The 17,780-nt window shown below is 52.2% G+C and overlaps 1 protein-coding gene across 1 annotated transcript in view; it reads right to left on the bottom strand.

The window, feature by feature from the left end:
- Positions 1–11,464, bottom strand: part of CRHR2 (corticotropin releasing hormone receptor 2) — a 44,719-nt gene extending 33,255 nt beyond the window's left edge. The window contains exons 1-2 of the mRNA XM_005205492.5: positions 11,246–11,464; positions 1,452–1,542 (exon numbers count right to left, since the gene is read on the bottom strand). Coding sequence (XP_005205549.1) covers positions 1,452–1,542; positions 11,246–11,332 — 178 coding nt within the window. The 5' untranslated portion in view covers positions 11,333–11,464. The remainder of the gene's footprint in view (positions 1–1,451; positions 1,543–11,245) is intronic.
- Positions 11,465–17,780: the final 6,316 nt, after the last annotated feature.

The following is a 17,780-nucleotide window of genomic DNA, read 5'->3' as shown; positions in this document are numbered from 1 at the left end:
GGGATGATGCGTCCCCACTGTGGCTGCTAGGCAGCACCACCAGCAATGTGGTGAATGAATAATTAATGACACAGGGAAATGTTCACTCTGAGTTACAAGAAGAAAAAGCAGGTTACAGAACTGTAGACACAGGATCATCCTGGTTTTGTGGAAAAAGAAAAAAGAAAAAACATGAGACTCTATGGTGTGATAAACTTCTGGCAGATAGAAACATTAAAAAATTCCTGGGTTGTGGGATAATGGGCATTAATAGTCCTCTTCGATTTTTAAAAATATCTTTTTCCAAATTAAATATATACATATATTACATATTCCATTTATAAATTGAATGAATGATATTACAAGTCAACCAGGGGAGGCCTTGTGATTGCGTTGTTTAAACTAACCCGTCTGTGGTATTTTACGGCAGCCCAAACAAATTAATGGGCTTCCCTGGTGGTTCAGACGCTAAAGAATCTGCCTGCGGTACAGGAGACCGGGATTTGATCCCTGGATGGGGAAGATCCCCTGCAGGAGGCAATGGCAACCCACTCCAGTATTCTTGTCTGGAGAATTCCATGGACAGAGGAGCCTGGTGGGCTATAGTCTGTGGGGTCACAAAATGTTGAACACGACTGAGTGACTAACAAGCAAATTAATACGATGGGTCAGGTGACTTGTTCAGGGTCACGCAGCTGTTAGGTGGAGGAGCTAGGATCCAGATATGGGATTGGGTCTGTCTGACCCAAGCACCTGGGTTCTTGACCACCCCATTGTAAGGAGGGCAGGTGACAGGGTTTTCCCCTTGATGTGTGACTTGAGCCGCATTTGGTGCCAGGTCCCAGTTCTGGCCAGCACTCTTGTCTCCTTTTGCTCTGGCAGTAGCTCCAGATCCCAGGGACACTGCAGCCCTCCTCCTTCCTTGTTGCCTCTGTAGATGCAGCCCCGAGAAGGCTGGGACATTGGGTGGAGCCTTGGGGATGTCTTTCCAGAGCCTGTGAAGACCCAGGGCTCTTCTGAGCTCTGCAGTGGCTGCCCCTGACTCTGAATCAGCTGCCAGGAAACTCTAAGGGGTCAGAACTCAGGGACCCAGCTGCTACTTCACAGGTTCTTACCAGGAGGTGACACCTGTAGCCACGGCAACGGGGAATGTATTTTACACCTTCTGCTGGAGTCTGAAGCAGAGAGGTGCCCTCTCCTTGGGCACCTGAATGCCAGCCCAGCCACTTCCTTAGGCACACACATAGGGAGCCAGGAGCTGGAGGAGGACTCCGGGCCAAGCCCTTCTTCATCAGTGACCTGTGCCCCAGTGGGGAATGGGGCTGCCCAAGGACAGACCCAAGGCCCAGGCCTGGAAGCCTGTCTCTATCTACCACCCGCTGAGCCTGGCTTGGCTGGCTTCTCCTCCAGGACCAGAGGCTCGCCCTCATTTCCCAGGGTCTGCTGCAGGTGGTGGCAAGAGGCTGGCATACCTGAGAGGTTGGTGAGGGTCTTGATGGAGTGGCAGTACTGTTCCAGCAGTGCCCACACAGGCTGGTCTCTGGGTGCCTGGCTGGACCCCACCTAGAGGACAAGAGGGATGAAGGTCAGGCTCTGGCTAGACAGTGACAGCATATGTCTACCCCTCCCTGCTCCCTGCCCCGCCCTGTCCTGTCCCTTACTCCTCTATATTGTACAGAGAAAAAAAGAGGAGGGAAAGTTCAAGGCCCCACACAGCAGACCAGCAGCCTGGCCAGGCCTGGAACCCTGAAAAAGCCTTAGAGGTGGTCTAGTGAGGCTTGGTGCCCCAGAGAAGAACATGCTCTGTCCATCCCTCAGCCCTTAAAGGTTTCCTCCCCAGGATGGGATGTGCCCTGTGCTCTTCCGTTGGCAAAGCTGGAGTGGGGGTGTCCACCAGCCCTTCAATCCCCCAGCAAACACTGTACAACCCTGACATGTGTCAGGCCCTGGCTGGGGGACACAGTGGGAGTCTTCAAAGTAGTCCCAGGTCAGGTAGGGACCCCCTAGACTTGGAGGCTCAGAAAAGATGGGAGAAGGGTGGATAGTTTGTTTCCCTGTCACACAGGTAAACAGAAATTTACAAAGGTTAATATGTGGAAGAGACTCCTAACTTGGACTTGGGAAGACAGGGGAGGCTTCCTGGAAGAGGTGGCATGTTGGGGGCAGCCAGAAGGAAGAGTAGGGGGAAAGGAAGGAACCACGGTGCCATTGTAGAGACTTGCCTGGGAACAAATATGGTTGTTGTAACAATGGCAATCCATCCAAAAGAGAAACCACCCAGGATCACATCTCCTGAAAAAGTCATGAGGGAATGCTAAATATGGAGGGATAAAGTAGATGTGGTTATCTCTGTCCTCGAGGGGACCATCTTCTGGTGGGAAAGATGGATAGATAACTAACTTGTTACAGTGTCTATAATTTCCTTAAAAGGAATGGGGTAGCATTACAGAGGAAGTCACACTGATGTGGGCTTTGAAGGTTGAGTAGGAGTTTGCCCAGTTGATAACGGTGGTGCTGGGATAGAGGTGGTGCCGTAAGGGTAAGGGTGGTGTCATAGATAGACAACAACACATGTGCAAAAAACAGGTTGGGAAATGCATGGTGTGAGACTGAACAGAAGCAATGCCCTCTACAGTTCTAACCATTGTCTCCCATTCTTTCCAAGACCACCACTGTTCTTATCCTATGACCAGTGTGTGTGAGTGTGTGCACTTGCATGTGTGTATATGAGATGACTTTTGCACCACCCCAACACTGATATTCCTGATTCTAGAAAGGACTGCCCCTGCAGTGGGCAGCCCCTCCCCTTTCTCCTGCCTGTCAGATGCTCCCTCCCTGGCAGCTGGGTCAATGTTTGCCCTACAATATTCCCAGGACCAGAGCTGGACAGCCCTCAAACATCACGTTCTTCACATCAGGCTTAGTCCATTTCCTGTGCTGGGGCTGGAGGCCACACGCTCACCCTCACCACACCGGCCTGGAGCTCCTAATTAATGACCCCGCTTGGTCAGATGGGAGAGTGAGGGCGGCACAGCCAGCACCCACAAGCACTCACTGCTCCTGGGTTCTGTCAACTGGCTCCACAGGGCTAAGGGCAGAAGGAACTGCTGGGGAGCACAAGTCCTGTGTGTGAGGTTAGTGTGCATAAGGGGTATGTGTGCGGGGCATGTATATGTCTGTGCAGGGTGTGTGCTTGTGTATGTGACTAATATGCATATAGTGTGAGTGCACTATAGGGAGCTTCCTGAGCTGTCGGCCAGGAGCTCTGGCCATTTGGCTTGCAGGACAGACACTGGGGACCATGGTCTTGTTCACATATCCCAGGGATGCCAGGAGCTACCCAGTGTCAGCTTCTTGGGCATCAGGAAGGCCCAACTGCCCAGAGAGCCACCTGCCAGGGGTGAGGTGGGCTGGGGAGGGACACTCTGGGTCCCAACATCCTCCAAGAATTCTGGTGTCCCACCCTCAGCTGGTCTGGGGAAGTGCGGGTGCTAGGCCTGACCCATTACCCCTTTCCAGCCCCCTTCTCTTTGTTTGAGAAGCAGCTGGTAACAGTTTATTTGGGGGATGGGGTGAGTTCCTAGGAAGCCACCAGCCTCTGGAGGTCACTAGAGGAGCAATACTCAATGCAGAGGTGCTCGGCATTGATGGTGGGCTCTGACCGACCAGATATTGCATCTTAGATGCAAGCTCCTTCTCTCAAAGCCCCCAAAGGCCACACTATGGCCCAGTCACTCAGGCATCTCATGTTCAGCTTTAGGTGGGAGTCTGAACACGTGTGCTAAGCTCACGGACAGGGACGCAGGACATCCTCCAGTGGGATTCGGGCATTGTGGGGCTGTCCTTGCATCAGTCGCTGTGATCTGAGGCCACAGCTGAGTCTTCTTGCTGAGTAAAGAGGGGGGCACAGCCGCTATGCTCAGTATCGATGTGTGCTGTTCAAGCGTGGGCAAATGGTGAGCAGATCAGAAAGGGTTTGGAATAACTCCCAGATCTGGGCTCCCTCTCCTTCTAAGCTGGCAAAGACATTCATTCTCTTCAAGGAGCCAGTTGGGTGGATCTGACTCAGCTCAAACCTGCAGCATACTCTGGAGGTGCCTATTTTGGACACAGCCGCTGCTGTGGGTGGTGGTGAGCGGTAGGTGGGCAGGCAGGAGGAAGAAGAGGCTGGTGCCCTCAGAAAGCACACAGTGGGCCAGGGAGAGCAGAGACACAGCCACAAATAAATACCCCCAAGGGCTGGGTGATGAGCTGTCAGAGGTGGCAGACTGCAAACACGCCCACATTCAGGGCTCTGGGGTTGCTGCTCCTCAGCGCTGTGGCCTTGGCCAAGTTATCTAGCTTCCTTGAGTCCTGGCCTCCTCCTTTGAAATGAGGATAATACAGGCCCCTGGGATTTGGTGTGCATTAAACAAATTACTGAATGTCAAGAGCTGGCACATAGAAGGCACATGTTCCATGGTAGCCCTTGCCATGGACTCTAGGAGGGGTCTAGTTAGAGAGTTCAGAGATAGAGGGTTCAAACCCCATTAGAGGGAGTCCCATGGCCTGGATCAAGCCCTTCTCCTCTAGAAAAACCTCCTGGAAACCCTGTGTTCCACCTTCCACATTCTCCAGCCAGTGCAGCTCCCCCTCAGCTCTCAGCAGGCCCCTTCTACAGACAGTGGCCCCTGAAACTACATCTGCACCTCCCTCACCAGGCTCACTGCTCAGAAGTGCTCAATGGATGCTGGGTGAGGAAACTGGGCATGGAAGTTGAGTCCAAGGGAGGAGGAAGGGTAAGAAGAGCAGAAAGAAATTCTAGGGGCAGGAGTTGGGCAAGCAAAGGCTGAAAGGCAGGGAAGCACAGGGCCTGCTCAGGAAGCAGCGAACTTCTGGTCTAGGGATGCTATTAAGAGGGCAGGACTTCCCTGGTGGTCTGGCGGTTAAGAATCCACCTGCCGATGCAGGGGACATAGGTTCGATCCCTGGCCCAGAAACATTCCACATGCTACGGGGCATTTAAGCCCACAGGCCACAACTACTGAAGCCTGCCTGTCCTAGACACCCATGCTCTGCAACAAGAGAAGCCACCATGATGAGAAGCCGGCACAGATCAACAAGAAACTAGCCTGTGCTCACCACAGCTGGAGAAAACCCACCCCAGTAATGAAGACCAATGCAGCCAAAAATAAATAAAAATTTAAAAAGAAAGCAGAGGGTTGGAAAGAGGCTTCCTTGATGTGTAGTCAGCATTTCCTATGTCCTAGATTAAGCTCTGAATGCTTCAGCAAATCCCATTTAATCCTCACAACTGCCACTGAGGTCTCTGTAATGATCCCATTTTACAGGTCAGGCAACTGAGGGCCAGAGTGGTGAAGTCACCGCTCAAGGCCACACAATGAGTAAGTAAGGGGCAGAGGCAGGATTGGACAGACAGTCTAGTAGGTTAAGATACACACGGAAGAGCTGGGTAAGAAAGTAAAGGCCTGTGCTCCATTGCTGGGAAGACCCTGGCTCCAAACAGAGTGAGTAAGAAGCTGCTCTCACTACTGGAGTGGGGGGCTTCAGGCAGAGAGCTAGGTCATGGCAGGAGAGGAGGCAGACCCAGTCAGTTGGGCAGGGCTGTGCTCAAGAGAGACAAGAAGTCTGGCTTCTGGAACTGACTCTGAGCCCCCTGGAGACCCCTTTATCTCTTGTGTGGTGGACACCTTGGGCTTCTATACTGATTGGCTCTTGGCTGTTACAGCAGCAGAGAGCTGTCCTTACACCTCAGTCCTGCCCCATGAAGCTACAGGCTGCCGGACATCAGGGCCATGTCTGTTTGACTCACATCCAGGTCACAGTTCCCAGTCCAGAGCCTGGCACACAGCAGGTGCTCAATAAATGTCTGTGTGGATGAGACCACGGCCCCCTCCACCAGGTAGAGTGGCACCCTGACCCCCAGCTCTGGGAGCTCAGGCTCTGGGGTTTTCCTGCTTGCCAGGCAGCCTTCTTTCTGAATTCTCCCTTTGAGAATGGCTGGGGTCCTAGTCCCAGTCTCGGTGTGTCTGGAGTCGGAAGCTCTCACCTTAGACGAGGGCAAGGGAGTCGCCCTGGCAGGGGGAGGAGGCAGTGGGTTGAAGCCAAGATGCCAGCTGCTCTTTCTCCACCCTTGGGCCCTGTCCAGGCAGAACCTGTGCCCCAGGGGTCAGGCGGGCTTGAAAGGTGCCATCTCCCTGGAGCCAGGGGGTCTGGCCCGGCCTAGTGCTCCCTCCTGGCTTGGTGACAAGGCTTCCTCTAAAATTAGCCACTGGTCTAAGCCTGGGAGATTTGGGACCACAGGTCCTGCAGCCAGGCTGCCAGTAACTGGAGGGGAACGGGGTGAGCTCCCACCCTGCCTCTTCCCGCTCTGCCCAAGGTCAGAGAGGACTCCTCTGGGAGGGGGAGGAGTCCTCCCCAGGGTTCTCTTTCATTCACCGGTTTCATTGAGCCTGAGCTAAGAATAGAGGCAGGAGAAGCTCAGTCCCTGTCCCGGGGAAGGAGGAGGAGATGAGGGCACTGGGGGACAGGGGAGGAAGGAAGGAGGAGAGAGGGAAGAAAGGGGAGAGGAGGAGAGGAAGACTAGAGGGAGACAGAGGGGCAGAAGGGAGGGAAGAAAGGTTGGGGAGAGCAGACACAGTGGAGGCCATACTGGAGCTGAGGCTGGCCGAGGCAGAGGCTGAGGGACTGGCAGTCAGACGAAGGAAGTGATTCTTTTCTGGTGATTATTTTCTGGAGTATCTGGGCAGGCTTTCTGGAAGGTGCTCTGTTCTAAAAAATCAGCTGCCCAGACCTCTGAGTGAAGAGCCCAGGAGTTCACAGCAGCCTTCCAGCCAGATCTCCCTTCCCCGCATGTTTCAGCAGGTACCTCTGCTCAAGATGTCCCATTCTCCCATCCAGTCCACCAGCTTGCCTGGAGAAACTTCCAGGCCTCTCCTTGCCAAGTGTTCTCCCTGGTCTCTGAAAGCTCATGGTCCCTCTCTCACCTCTGTCCCTCTTCCCTGTCCCGTGTCATGCCAGGCTCTGCACACAGATGTCTGAGGGACCAGCAGGGAGAGATAAAGAGGGTGGGGGAGGGGAGGGAAGGCAGGAGCTGCAGGAAGAGGTCTCATAACAGGTCACAAGGCCTAAAATGATCTCTTATGATCAACTCATCTAATGCCAGTTTGCCTAAGAGTCACCTTTTTCTGATTGTGTTGGTATCTGAATATCTTACATTTTCATCAATAGAACTGAATCTTCAGTCAGTCTATCTCCTTTGAGTCCTGGCCCTACTACCAGTAGATGACCGACTGCGTGAACTTGCCTCAGCTTTCTCATCTGTCAAATGGGGGTAAATGGTGATCTTATGTCCCAGGGTGGTTGTGAAGCTTAAAAGCAGTAATGTGTGTCAGGGCTTAGAACAGAATCGAGCATGTGGTAAGCGTGGTGCAGATGCTAAAGAGAATAAACAAAATAAGCTTATGGAATAATATACCCCTCCCTCTGGAAGATTTGAAATGACATCTTATAAAAATAAAATTTTGGATACAATGACCTGAGACAAACTGACTGAGGAGTCCTAAAAATGCTGAAAATTAGATAAAGTAGAAAATGACAGTTAAGAGAATACAGAATAGTCCTGTAATTCATAAAGTGCTGCAAATCTGAGACTGACTAGGAATATGAAATTAAATGGGCATTGCCCTCAGACAAATTGGTTTTTTAAAAACATCCTAAAACATCAACAAAATGGCCAAAATGGAGAGACTAAATTAGCTGATTAGGTTAGAAAACACTCAGAGAGTATTTGAATTTGGGAGAAGAGTTATTAGACAAATTAGCTTCTGGTAAATGGCCCCTGAGCTTCCCCACCCCCATGCTGTAGACCCTGGGTATGGGGGGCGGGCGGGGGTGTGCAGGGCCCTGGTCTTGGTCTTGGGGAGGGCTGTGCAGGTTAGGGAGGGTCCAGGCTTCTGGACTCTGTGTTTTCCCCCTTTGCTGAGCCTTCTTGGGACAGATGACCCCACAGGAAGCAAGAAAAGTTGTTCTGAGGTCCTGAGGGAGTGTCTTGTTGCCCAGATGTCTGAGGATCTGGACCCAAATAAGACTCTTGGGATCTTCACAGAGGGCGATGCTGTTGTTGTCTAGTCGATAAGTCGTGTCTGGCTTTGTGACCCCACGGATTGTAGCCTGCCAGGCTCTTCTATTCATGGGATTCTCTAAGCAGGGATACTGGAGTGGGTTGTCATTTCCTTCTTCAGGGATTCTTCCTGACCCAGGGATTGAACCTGTGTCTCCCTCATTGGCAGGCAGATTCTTTACCAGTGTGTCACAGAGGGCGAGGCGGTTTTAATCAAGGATTTTGGAATCCAGTGGCATATTCCTTAGCCTTACTTGCCCTCCATTTCCGTCTGTAAATAAATGTCTCCACCGTCCCAGTGTTTTAGTAAAGGGCTTGGCATGGCGTCTGGTGCCCAAGAAGGCTGTATGATTTCAGCCCTACTTTCAAAGTAGCTTCTCAAGGGCTCAGAGGGCAGTCAGCAGCACCAGAGTGAAGGCTTGGCTCCTCCAGGCCCTTACAGTGGGGGCTGGCCCAGGGTATCCTCACTACTCAACTACCTGCTGGAACTTTCACAACTGCAATTGTGAGATCAGGCTCCTCCCCAGGTCAGCGAGCTCTGAGTTCCCCAGGGATAGAAATCCGGTCCCCTCAGGACCACCATGCTCCCTGGAGCCTCATACCATCTCTTCTCAGGGCTGGGACCCTGGAGCCTTCCCTCTAGCTTGCTCTTTTCTCAGTCCCTGTCTAGGACCACCCCATCTCCACCCCGCCATCCTGCCCACCTCCCACTAGATCTCCTCCCAATTCTGGCAGAGGCTCTTATATCTGCACACACTTGTTCTTAGCTCCCATGTGTGTGCTTAGTCGCTCAGTCACATCAGACTCTTTAAGACCCTTTGGACTGTCGCCCAGCAGCCTCCTCTGTCCATGGGATTCTCCAGGCAAGACTACCGGAGCGGGTTGCCATTTCCTCCTCCAGGGGATCTTCCCAAGCCAGGAAACGAACCCGTGTCTCTGGTGTCTCCAGCACTGCAGGTGATTCTTTACTTGCTGAGCCATCAGTTCCCATGACCAGGTAGTAAATACACAATTCTTCACCATTATTTTCTTCCTGCTCATGTCTGCTCTAGGCTATCAACTTCATAGGGTAAAGGCTGATGTTTTCACCCTTGTGTCTTTACCACACATGATCCTCCTTAAATACTGGTTGAATAAAGTATTACTGAATAAATGAGAGGGCTGGAGGCCAGTTCCCTCCTGGGTTCCCTTACTTCCCCACCACCTGCTCCAGGTCACTTACTCTATTTTCATAGACAACAGAAATCTCAGAATAGCTGGAAAAGGATCCAGAAATAAATAGCATTACTACGAAGACCCAGAGCAAGGAAGACTGCTCTTTGGGGCTAGAGAGACCACAGTGCTCTTTAGCAGTTATGCAGTGATAACTTTGGGTGGATAACTAGTTTCTAATCTCAGGCCATCCAGTGGGGCTAGGGGCAGGGCCTGGGTGGACTCTAAGGGGAGAGCAGACTCTTGCCTCTGAGGTTCCCCGTCCTTACGTCCCTGGGACCCAGGGTAACCTCCCACAGACTCTTCCACCTGCTCTGGAGTCTGGGGCAGCAACCAGCAACCCTCTCCATCTAACCAGCTTGGGCAGTTGGAATCATGGCTCCCAGAGGGGCAGGGCCAAAGGGCAACCCTGGTCCTAACACCAGCTCTCTTAGAAGGCACCCACCCAGGGAACAAGTGCTAGGGGGCAAAAGAGCTCAGAGAAGACATCAGGAGTAGGAATGAGAGGTTGTGGGCAGTAGTGAATCTACTCCACAGCCTCCACCCCTCCCTGCAATGTTGTTAAAAGGACCTGGCAGGTCCAGGGACTATCTGACCACTGGGGCCCTGACCACACTTGGCACAGTGCCCCGTCCTGTCTTCCACCTAACCAGACCCCCTGGAAGGGCAGGGCCCCTCGTGTCTTCATCTCAAGTGCCTGGTACAAAACCCCAGCTATATTTACTGAGTGCTAACTCCGTGCCAGGCACAGTCACAACCATTCCTCATGACAACCTTATTCATTAAGCACCAAAACCATCCTCATTTTACCCAGGAGGAAACTGAGGGGAAACGTGAGTAGCCTGCCCAAGGTGACAACACTAATCAGCAAAGCAGAGATTTGATCAGGTCTGTTGGCAAAACCACTTTGCCACAGACAGTGGACGCTCAAGGAGTCCTCTGTGACATATGGGGATGGGACCAGGCCTCCTGACCTCCATCCTGGCTCTGACCCTTGCCCTGCATGGCCTCGAACACTTTTAATGTCGTGGCTCTTCATGAAAAGAGTGGCCCTCCCTCTCTGAACCTCAGTTTCCCCATCTGTAAAATAGGGAAAGAGTTAGAGATCAATTCCTCCCACATCCATTTCTGGGTATCACTCCCTCCCAACCTCACCCCTACTTCTTCAGCTCTTTCTGTGCAGCTCTTTTCCATCTCAACACCCCCAGCTCCCACCTGCAGACCCTGACTTTGGCCAGTGTGCACACCCACAGCTTTGGGCATGGGGAGATACTTAAAGCTTTGAGAAATGCTTGGCAAGGTTGGTTCCCCCAGGTGTCCCCTTTGCTCCATTGCTCATTTGATACTGAGGGATGCCTGGTTTCAGGCACTGAGACGAGGGTGGGGACTGGCCTGCCTGCAGGAGATAGGGGACAGCTCTCTGGGGATCCCTTGCGGGGAAGGACCAGAACCGGGATGGGGTAAGGAAGGGACTTGAGGCTCCTACAAGGAAGGGGGAGTGCAATCCATGGAAGAGGGGACAAAGTGGACAGAGACTAGGAATTCCTGGACCTAAGGAAAGGGCACGTCCTAGACACTAGGGCATCTCCCCGCACTAGGGCATCTCCCCGCATGCTCTGCTCATCCACAAGGGCTGCTAAGTCCCATCCTAGCTGGTGTTAAGAGTTTCATCTCCCTCCCCTTCCCCCTCATTTAGGCAGGATATCTCCATCCCATCACCGTATGCAGGGATCCCCAACGCCATGCCAGCCACCAAGTCCTAAGACCTTTTCCATCCATCTGCTAACAGGGCTGAGCGAAACTAAACCCAGTAACTAAGCAGTGAGCCCCCCACCCTCCACCTCGCCCCCTCGCAGTCAGGAGAGCACAGAGCTCCAGCTCCCAGCACCCCCACCCGGAGAACAGTCCCCCATCGCCACACCCGACACTTACTTTAAGCAGTGGCGGGAGAAGGCAGAGCAGACAGAGGACACGGTGCGGGACGTAGAGGAGGCTTGGGGGCCCCGCGGGACCCCCCATGCCCTGTGCGGCCGCGGACAGGAGCCCACCTCCCAGCGCGGCCGTCCCGCCCCGCCCGCTGACTCCGGTGCCTCCCACCGTCCTCCGCTACCGGCCAGAGCGGAGTGGGCCCCTCCCTCCCCAACGCGCCGGCGGCCGAGGTATGGCCCTGGGCACTGGGGGTATCTCCCGCCTCCCCCGCCCGCAGGGACACCGCCCCAAGGCCCGCCCCCTCCAGGTTATTTATAACGGCGCCGGGCAGCGGCTTCTGCCTAGGCAGCCAGAGCCCAGTCTCTGCCCCCGGAGAAGGGGTTAATGCCTGGCACCTTTGCCAGGGCTGGAGCTCCCTGCTCCGGGGAGAGAGGAACTGAGAAAGGGAGGAGGGGGTCTTGGTTGTGGCCAGAGCATTGAATAGGCTGGGTAGATCGCATCCCCACTAGGCTTTCTAGCCCTGCCTGCATCTTCTAATTGTCCCGGGGAACTTTTAACAGGCACCATGCCTACTGGAGACTTCCCTGTTGGCTCAGACAGTAAAGGGTCTGCCGGCAATACAGGAGACCCAAGCTCAATCCTTGGGTTGGGAAGATTCCCCTGGAGAAGGGAAAGGCAACCCACTCCAGTATTCTTGCCTGGAGAATTCCATGGACAGTGGAGACTCCTGGGCTACAGTCCATGGGGTCACGAAGAGTCTGACATGACTGAGAGACTAACACTATGGCTATTGGGACAATTGAAATTCCTATGTGGAGGCCAAATTAAATAATAGCTCTGTATCAATGTTCAACTTGCTGATTTTGATGACTGCACTGTGGAGTCTTGTTCTTATGGAGTAATATTTAGGGCTACAGGGGCACCATATCTCAAACTTATTTTCAGATGCTTCAGAAATACACATACACATGCACACATAAATACATGCATAGTGATAAAGAGAACAATATACCAAATGAGGCAAAATGTAAATAATTGGGAACTGTGAGCAACTACATGTGTTGGATCATTCTTCCAAGTATTCTGTAAATTCAAAATAAAAGGCTAAAAACTGTATTAAAAAAACAAGGACAATAAATGCAGTGATGCCAGGCCCCGCCCAGAGCCTCTGCTTTTATAGGTTGGGATGGGGCCCAGGCATTGATATGTTTCAGTAGATTTTACAGGGATCCTGATACCAGGCAGGGCTGAGTGATGCTGGTCTCAGATAGGGACAGGTCCAGACTGGGGCTGGAGGTGAGACTAGTTCTCTGGGAGCCCTTGAAGCAGCTTCTGGAACTGTCCCAACAGGTGGGCCTGGTGTGCAGAGTTGAAAAAGCTTAAGCAACAGTTCCAATGTTGTTAGGATCTGAGGGGAAAGCATTTGAGGAATGTGATTAGTGAGGCACTGAGCTTTCCTGGGAGGGTGCAGCCCAAGTTCAAGAAACTTAGACCGTTTATGTTCATGCTGGTCTCTGCCTGGGACACTTTTCTGTCCCTCAAGTCCTCCCATCCTCTACCCTCTTCCTCCAGGTAGCCCTTCCTGACTGTGCCTTCAGCTTCCACATCGTCCTCCCCTGAAATCTTAGGGTCTAAATCTGAGCCTCTGGCTCCTCCTTGATGTACATTGTTTGCTGAAGGCCCTTGAATGACGTTGGTTTCCAACCAGCTTGGCAGGGAGGCTGGAGGCACTTCTTTTTATTTCTTCTTCTCTTTCTCCTCTGTTGTCCATGTCTAGCTCCTGTGGTGCAGAGGCATCTTTATGGGGAAAGCAAAGCAAGAGTCGACCAGATCTCCCCGTTCATTTGAAGGTGACAGGGGGAAACCCCTGAGACAGGATATGGCTTTACCACACCCAGTCAGATAGGCTTGGTCAGAGAGGGCTCCTGGCAGGAGATGACCACTCAGCAGGACTTTGACTGAAGGGTGGGGAGACTCAGAAAGAGAGTTGATGGGTCATCATGAGTATCACCAGTCCTTTTCAGCCGTGTTACCGGAGCAGCACCTCCGCGGCCAGACTCACAGTGGGTGCTGTTGAGCAGAGAGCAGAGGCTCTGACCTCAAGGCCAGCCTCGTTGCCTGTGCAGAGAGTGCCGGCAGAGGGAGCAGATGTGGAGCCAATGAGATCTGGGTGTAAGCAACTGTGAAGGGAGCTGAGAGATGGTACAAGGTGCATGGCAGCTCAGGGAGTAATGGGGGACCCCAGGGCAAATGTGCTACAGGAGACTTTTGAATGATTTAAAGTGGGGTTAGGGAGGGCGGAAGCTAGGAGGTACGCAAGCACAGCTGGCTGGCCTGGGTGTCTGGCTGGGGTGGGGACAGCGGAGGGCCAGGCGGTGGAGGACAGGCCGCAAGGAAGCTAGATCTGCTCTAGTCCTAGGAGGGTCTGCAGAGCAGACAGGGTGCTGGGTCCTGATTCCTCTCTGGCCAGGGATTCTGTGTGTGCTTCAAAATCGGTGTCCTTCTGCAGCCTTGAATGTTCGTTGGAGGGCATCTCTTGGACAACTAGAGCCACATTTTGCACCAACATAGGAATTGATCCCCAGGAACCCAGGAGTTTACATCTTCCAACCCCCAAGGGCTTGCTTTGCCATTGACTGGCTGGTGCTCCTTTGCCTGGAGGTGAACCAACTCTAGACGTAATTAACAGTTGGGGCTCCCAGGCATCTCACTGCTGCGGGTCTCCCTTCCCTTCTCTGTCCTGCTGTCCCCTCTCTCTTACCAGTCTCTTCTGGGAGCACCTCCCTTATGAGTGCTGTATGGGAATTCTCATCTCATTGCTGGGGACCTACAGGAGCCCAGAAGGTTAGGAAAGTCTGGACTTGGCCCTCCTAAATGGAATGGCTTAAAAACATATAGCAACAACAATACAAGACACACAAACATTTTTGAGCCCCTAAATTGTCCCCTGGACAGCTCTTCTCTGCTCTCAGAGATTGTTGGTGGCAGAAGAGACCCTGCCTGAAGCTATTGATCTGGGCAAGGCTAATACAAAGTGTCATTTATAAGCTTTCTGTTCCTAAGGGAAAACTGGGGCAGAAGACACTTTTATTTATGAAAATGCCTATATGGCCCTTTTTTGATTATGAAAGATGAACTGAGGGTGGTCTAAAAGGGAGGTGGGTGATTTCTTTGTAAAATAAAGCAGTGGAAATTCTGAAATTTAGCTCAGTTTGGCATCTGAGACAGTGAAAGGAGTAGAAGGGCTGGAATCTGAGCTGAGGGTTGTCCCAGGGGCTCAGAGAGAAAAGGGGGACAAGGACCACAGGGCAAGGCAGGTCTGGGGAGGGGCGGGCTGGAAGGGCCTCCTAGCAGTGTGAATGGTCAGTGAACATTAGCGACGGGGCTGTAATTACCCTCCTCCTCCACTACCCTCACCTTTAGAAATAGTGCACCCCACAAGAGAGCAGGTGCCAGTGGTGTTTGGAGAACGAGGCCAGGTGCTGGACCCATGTGTGGACAGAGCTGGAGAGGGGTCAGCAGAGGCAGGAAGTGGGAGGGTATTGGACATTTTGTCTGGAATGGTCTTGTCCTTCTGAGCAATGCTCCATTCTCTGTCCCAGTGTTTCTCAATGTATTTTTTTCATTATCACTCCTCCCTCCGAAAGGAGGCCATTTTAGATTTCTTTTTTCCTATTTTCCCTCCCTGCTATGAAATTTTAATGCCACAGACATATTGTGTGTCTGTTTATGTACTATAGTTCTTTGGTGGGCCATCAACCCTTATAATATCTTGCCTTCCAAGAACCACTTTTTTGCTTCCTTAGGAGCATGATTCTTCTCCTCCACCTTCCCCCAGAGTGCAAGTTCTAATTCAGCCATGTGATTGAATTGGGCCAATGCAATCCATCAGGCCAGACAGACAAGAGGGCTTCACCCCACTGAGCACAGTTGGTTGGTGCAAGAGTGGGCAGCTGGTGTGAACTGACCCAATTGGAGTTCTTCCCTTGGGTTTTTGAACTTTGCATGTAAAAGAAAGACTACTGCTTTCTTGGAGAAACTGACAGATGCAAACTGCAGCAACTGCAGGATGTTGACTGTTGTCTGGGGAAAGCCAAGCTGAAGGAAAGAGGAGCAGAGAAAAGAGGAGGGGAGAAGGTCCTGGTAACCTTTGAGTCTCTGGTTCCAGTCCAGCCAGAAACCCACTGTGCCTCTGCCCCCAGAAAGGAACTTTCAGTAAATCTTCCCTGATACCCTGAGCTAATCTGAAGTGTCTTTCTATGTTGACAATCCAAGGAATTCTGATCAACACAGAAGCATCAAGAACTGAACATAGAGATTTTCCTGGGTGCCCAGTGGTTAAGACTCTAAGGTCCCAATGTGGATGGGGTGGGGTGGGGCGGGGCTAGGTTTGATCCCTGGTCAGAGAACTAGATCTCACATATTGCAACTAAGAGTTTGTATGCCGCAACTAAGGCCTCATCCACACAGCTAGATAAATGAATAAAAAGAATTGAACAGTAGAGTTTAGAACAAAAGTGAGAAAGAAAATGGAAAATACCCCATCCCCATGTCTGGGAACCAGAATTGTTAGGGAGAGCCTGAGTTTCTGTAAGTCTAATGGGCAGGGACAGTCAGGTCATGGTGTTGGCTGTGAAAGGAAAGGTGATTTTGGAGGACATTTGGGTTGCACGTGTCTCTGAGCAGGGGAGGGACAGAGCTGGATGGGCTTCTAGAACGCTTGCTTGAGCAGCAGGGTGGTTGGTCTTGGGTCAGAGCAACAAGTCTGAAGTTAAGGAGAAAGCAGAGTGGCTGGGGGCATTGGCCCAGGCAAGAGATAAGAGGACATCTCAGTCCCAAGTCTGTTGGGAAGGCAGGGCCTGCACCACGAAGGGGACGTTGGCCAGGCTCCTTGTCCTGCCTTGTGGGGCCACTGCCCTGACACCATCTCTCATCTTGCCCCCTAGCCATTTATGACGCTGTTTCCTTATTTTAGCTGTCCTCACACCCATTTAGCCTCAGACTGCAGAGTATGCTTTTGTGATGCAATTTCAGAACACAGTGTTATAGCGTTGCTGAAAAAACAGGCATTGATTTTGCTCACTATTTGCTTTTATTTTTTCTGTGGGTTCTGTGGGCCATTACTTTGGTCTCTCTCTTGGTCTTTTTTCCCCTCCCAAATCCTGGTTCAGGGAAGCCAGATCCAAGTCTGAGTTATGATCAGCTTTGTTGTCACTCGTCTCTAAAGGAAAACAAGTCCTCATGTTTGATTAATGGGGATTAAGTCAGCTCTGGCAGAGTTCTTACCGACTCACCAAAGAGCCTTGAACTTCGTGCCTGGAGAACAGCTGTGGGACTTGTACTTTCCAGAATAGCCTGGACTCCTGGGCTGAGTGGCACTTGGGGTCTGGCTCCTGGTTGTCGTGTCTGTGGTTTCACAGCTGCCCCTGTGTCCTGTGCAGGCTCCTCCCAGGGCAGGCACAGTGGTTTGGACTGGGCAGAAACCCATGGAAGGGATGCTGATGGCAGTGCAGGTCAGGCCAGCCTGCTGCTACCCTCTGGGAAAGGGTCTGGTCTCTGGTGTCTGCTCCGCTCCAGTGTCTGCCGTGGCCCCTATGACTTAACTCTCTCTACCTTTCTCCTCAGTGGCTATACCTGTAAAATGAAATAGTAGCGCCTATTCTCAATAGGATTGGAGGAGCATAACCACTTCCTGGAAATGCAAGGGAAGATCTTTATGGTCACTCTGCTTCTTCAGTTCAAAATCAACAAATATTGAGGACCTACTATGTGCAAGGTCCTATGCGAGGCGTGAATGTGGGTGCCTAGAATGGAGTAGGTTCCTAACAAGTGTTTGTCAAGCTAGCAGATGACTGGGAATAACTACAGGAGTCTTGGAGGAAGAGGCTTGGAGCAGTCAGGGACAGAGGGATTTGAGAAGGCCCTGGCACAATGGGCAGACTCTGAATGTTTCCAGTCAAGTCTGCCTTTCCTGGACTCCCATAAGCACACTGGGCAGGAAGGAGGAGGACTGTCCTTAGTATGAATTCAGCAGTCATGGAGCATCTGCCAAGTGCAGGATGCAGGGAGATAAGACATAGTGGTTGTCCCAGAGTGGTGGGGAGACAGACTAGTGAACAGGCCAGGACTGTGAGGGTCAGTGAGTGTGGGTCACTAATACCATCTAGCCCCCAGGTTGTCAGAGGATGAGCAGAGCACAGCTGGGTGAGGGTGGAAGTGTGGAGGCCAGAGGAGAGGCAGTCAGAGAGGACAGAGGGCCTCCCAGGGAAAGTGAGAAAGCAAGAGTCTGGGGGAGGAGGAGGGATGGCTGGGAGGTGGGGGTGGAGTTAGTCGTGGTTGGGGATGGGGAGGTGGTGAGACTACTGAAGTGAGGATGAGCAGTGGGCAGAGTCCCGAACAGGGGGCACGTGGGCCGGATAAAGCAGGTAGTGGAGGAACTAGCTGTGGCAGTGACAGGGTCACATGGGCACTGCAGAGAGAACAGAGTGGTCAGGGGCTTAGCTGGGACATGCCCCAGAGACAGGAGACAAATCAGAAA

The sequence above is a fragment of the Bos taurus genome, chromosome 4 (assembly GCF_002263795.3).
Source record: "Bos taurus isolate L1 Dominette 01449 registration number 42190680 breed Hereford chromosome 4, ARS-UCD2.0, whole genome shotgun sequence".
In the NCBI taxonomy this organism is placed as follows: domain Eukaryota; kingdom Metazoa; phylum Chordata; class Mammalia; order Artiodactyla; family Bovidae; genus Bos; species Bos taurus.
The sequence above is the reverse complement of the archived record's forward strand: the minus strand, read 5'-3'. Positions and strand labels throughout refer to the sequence as shown.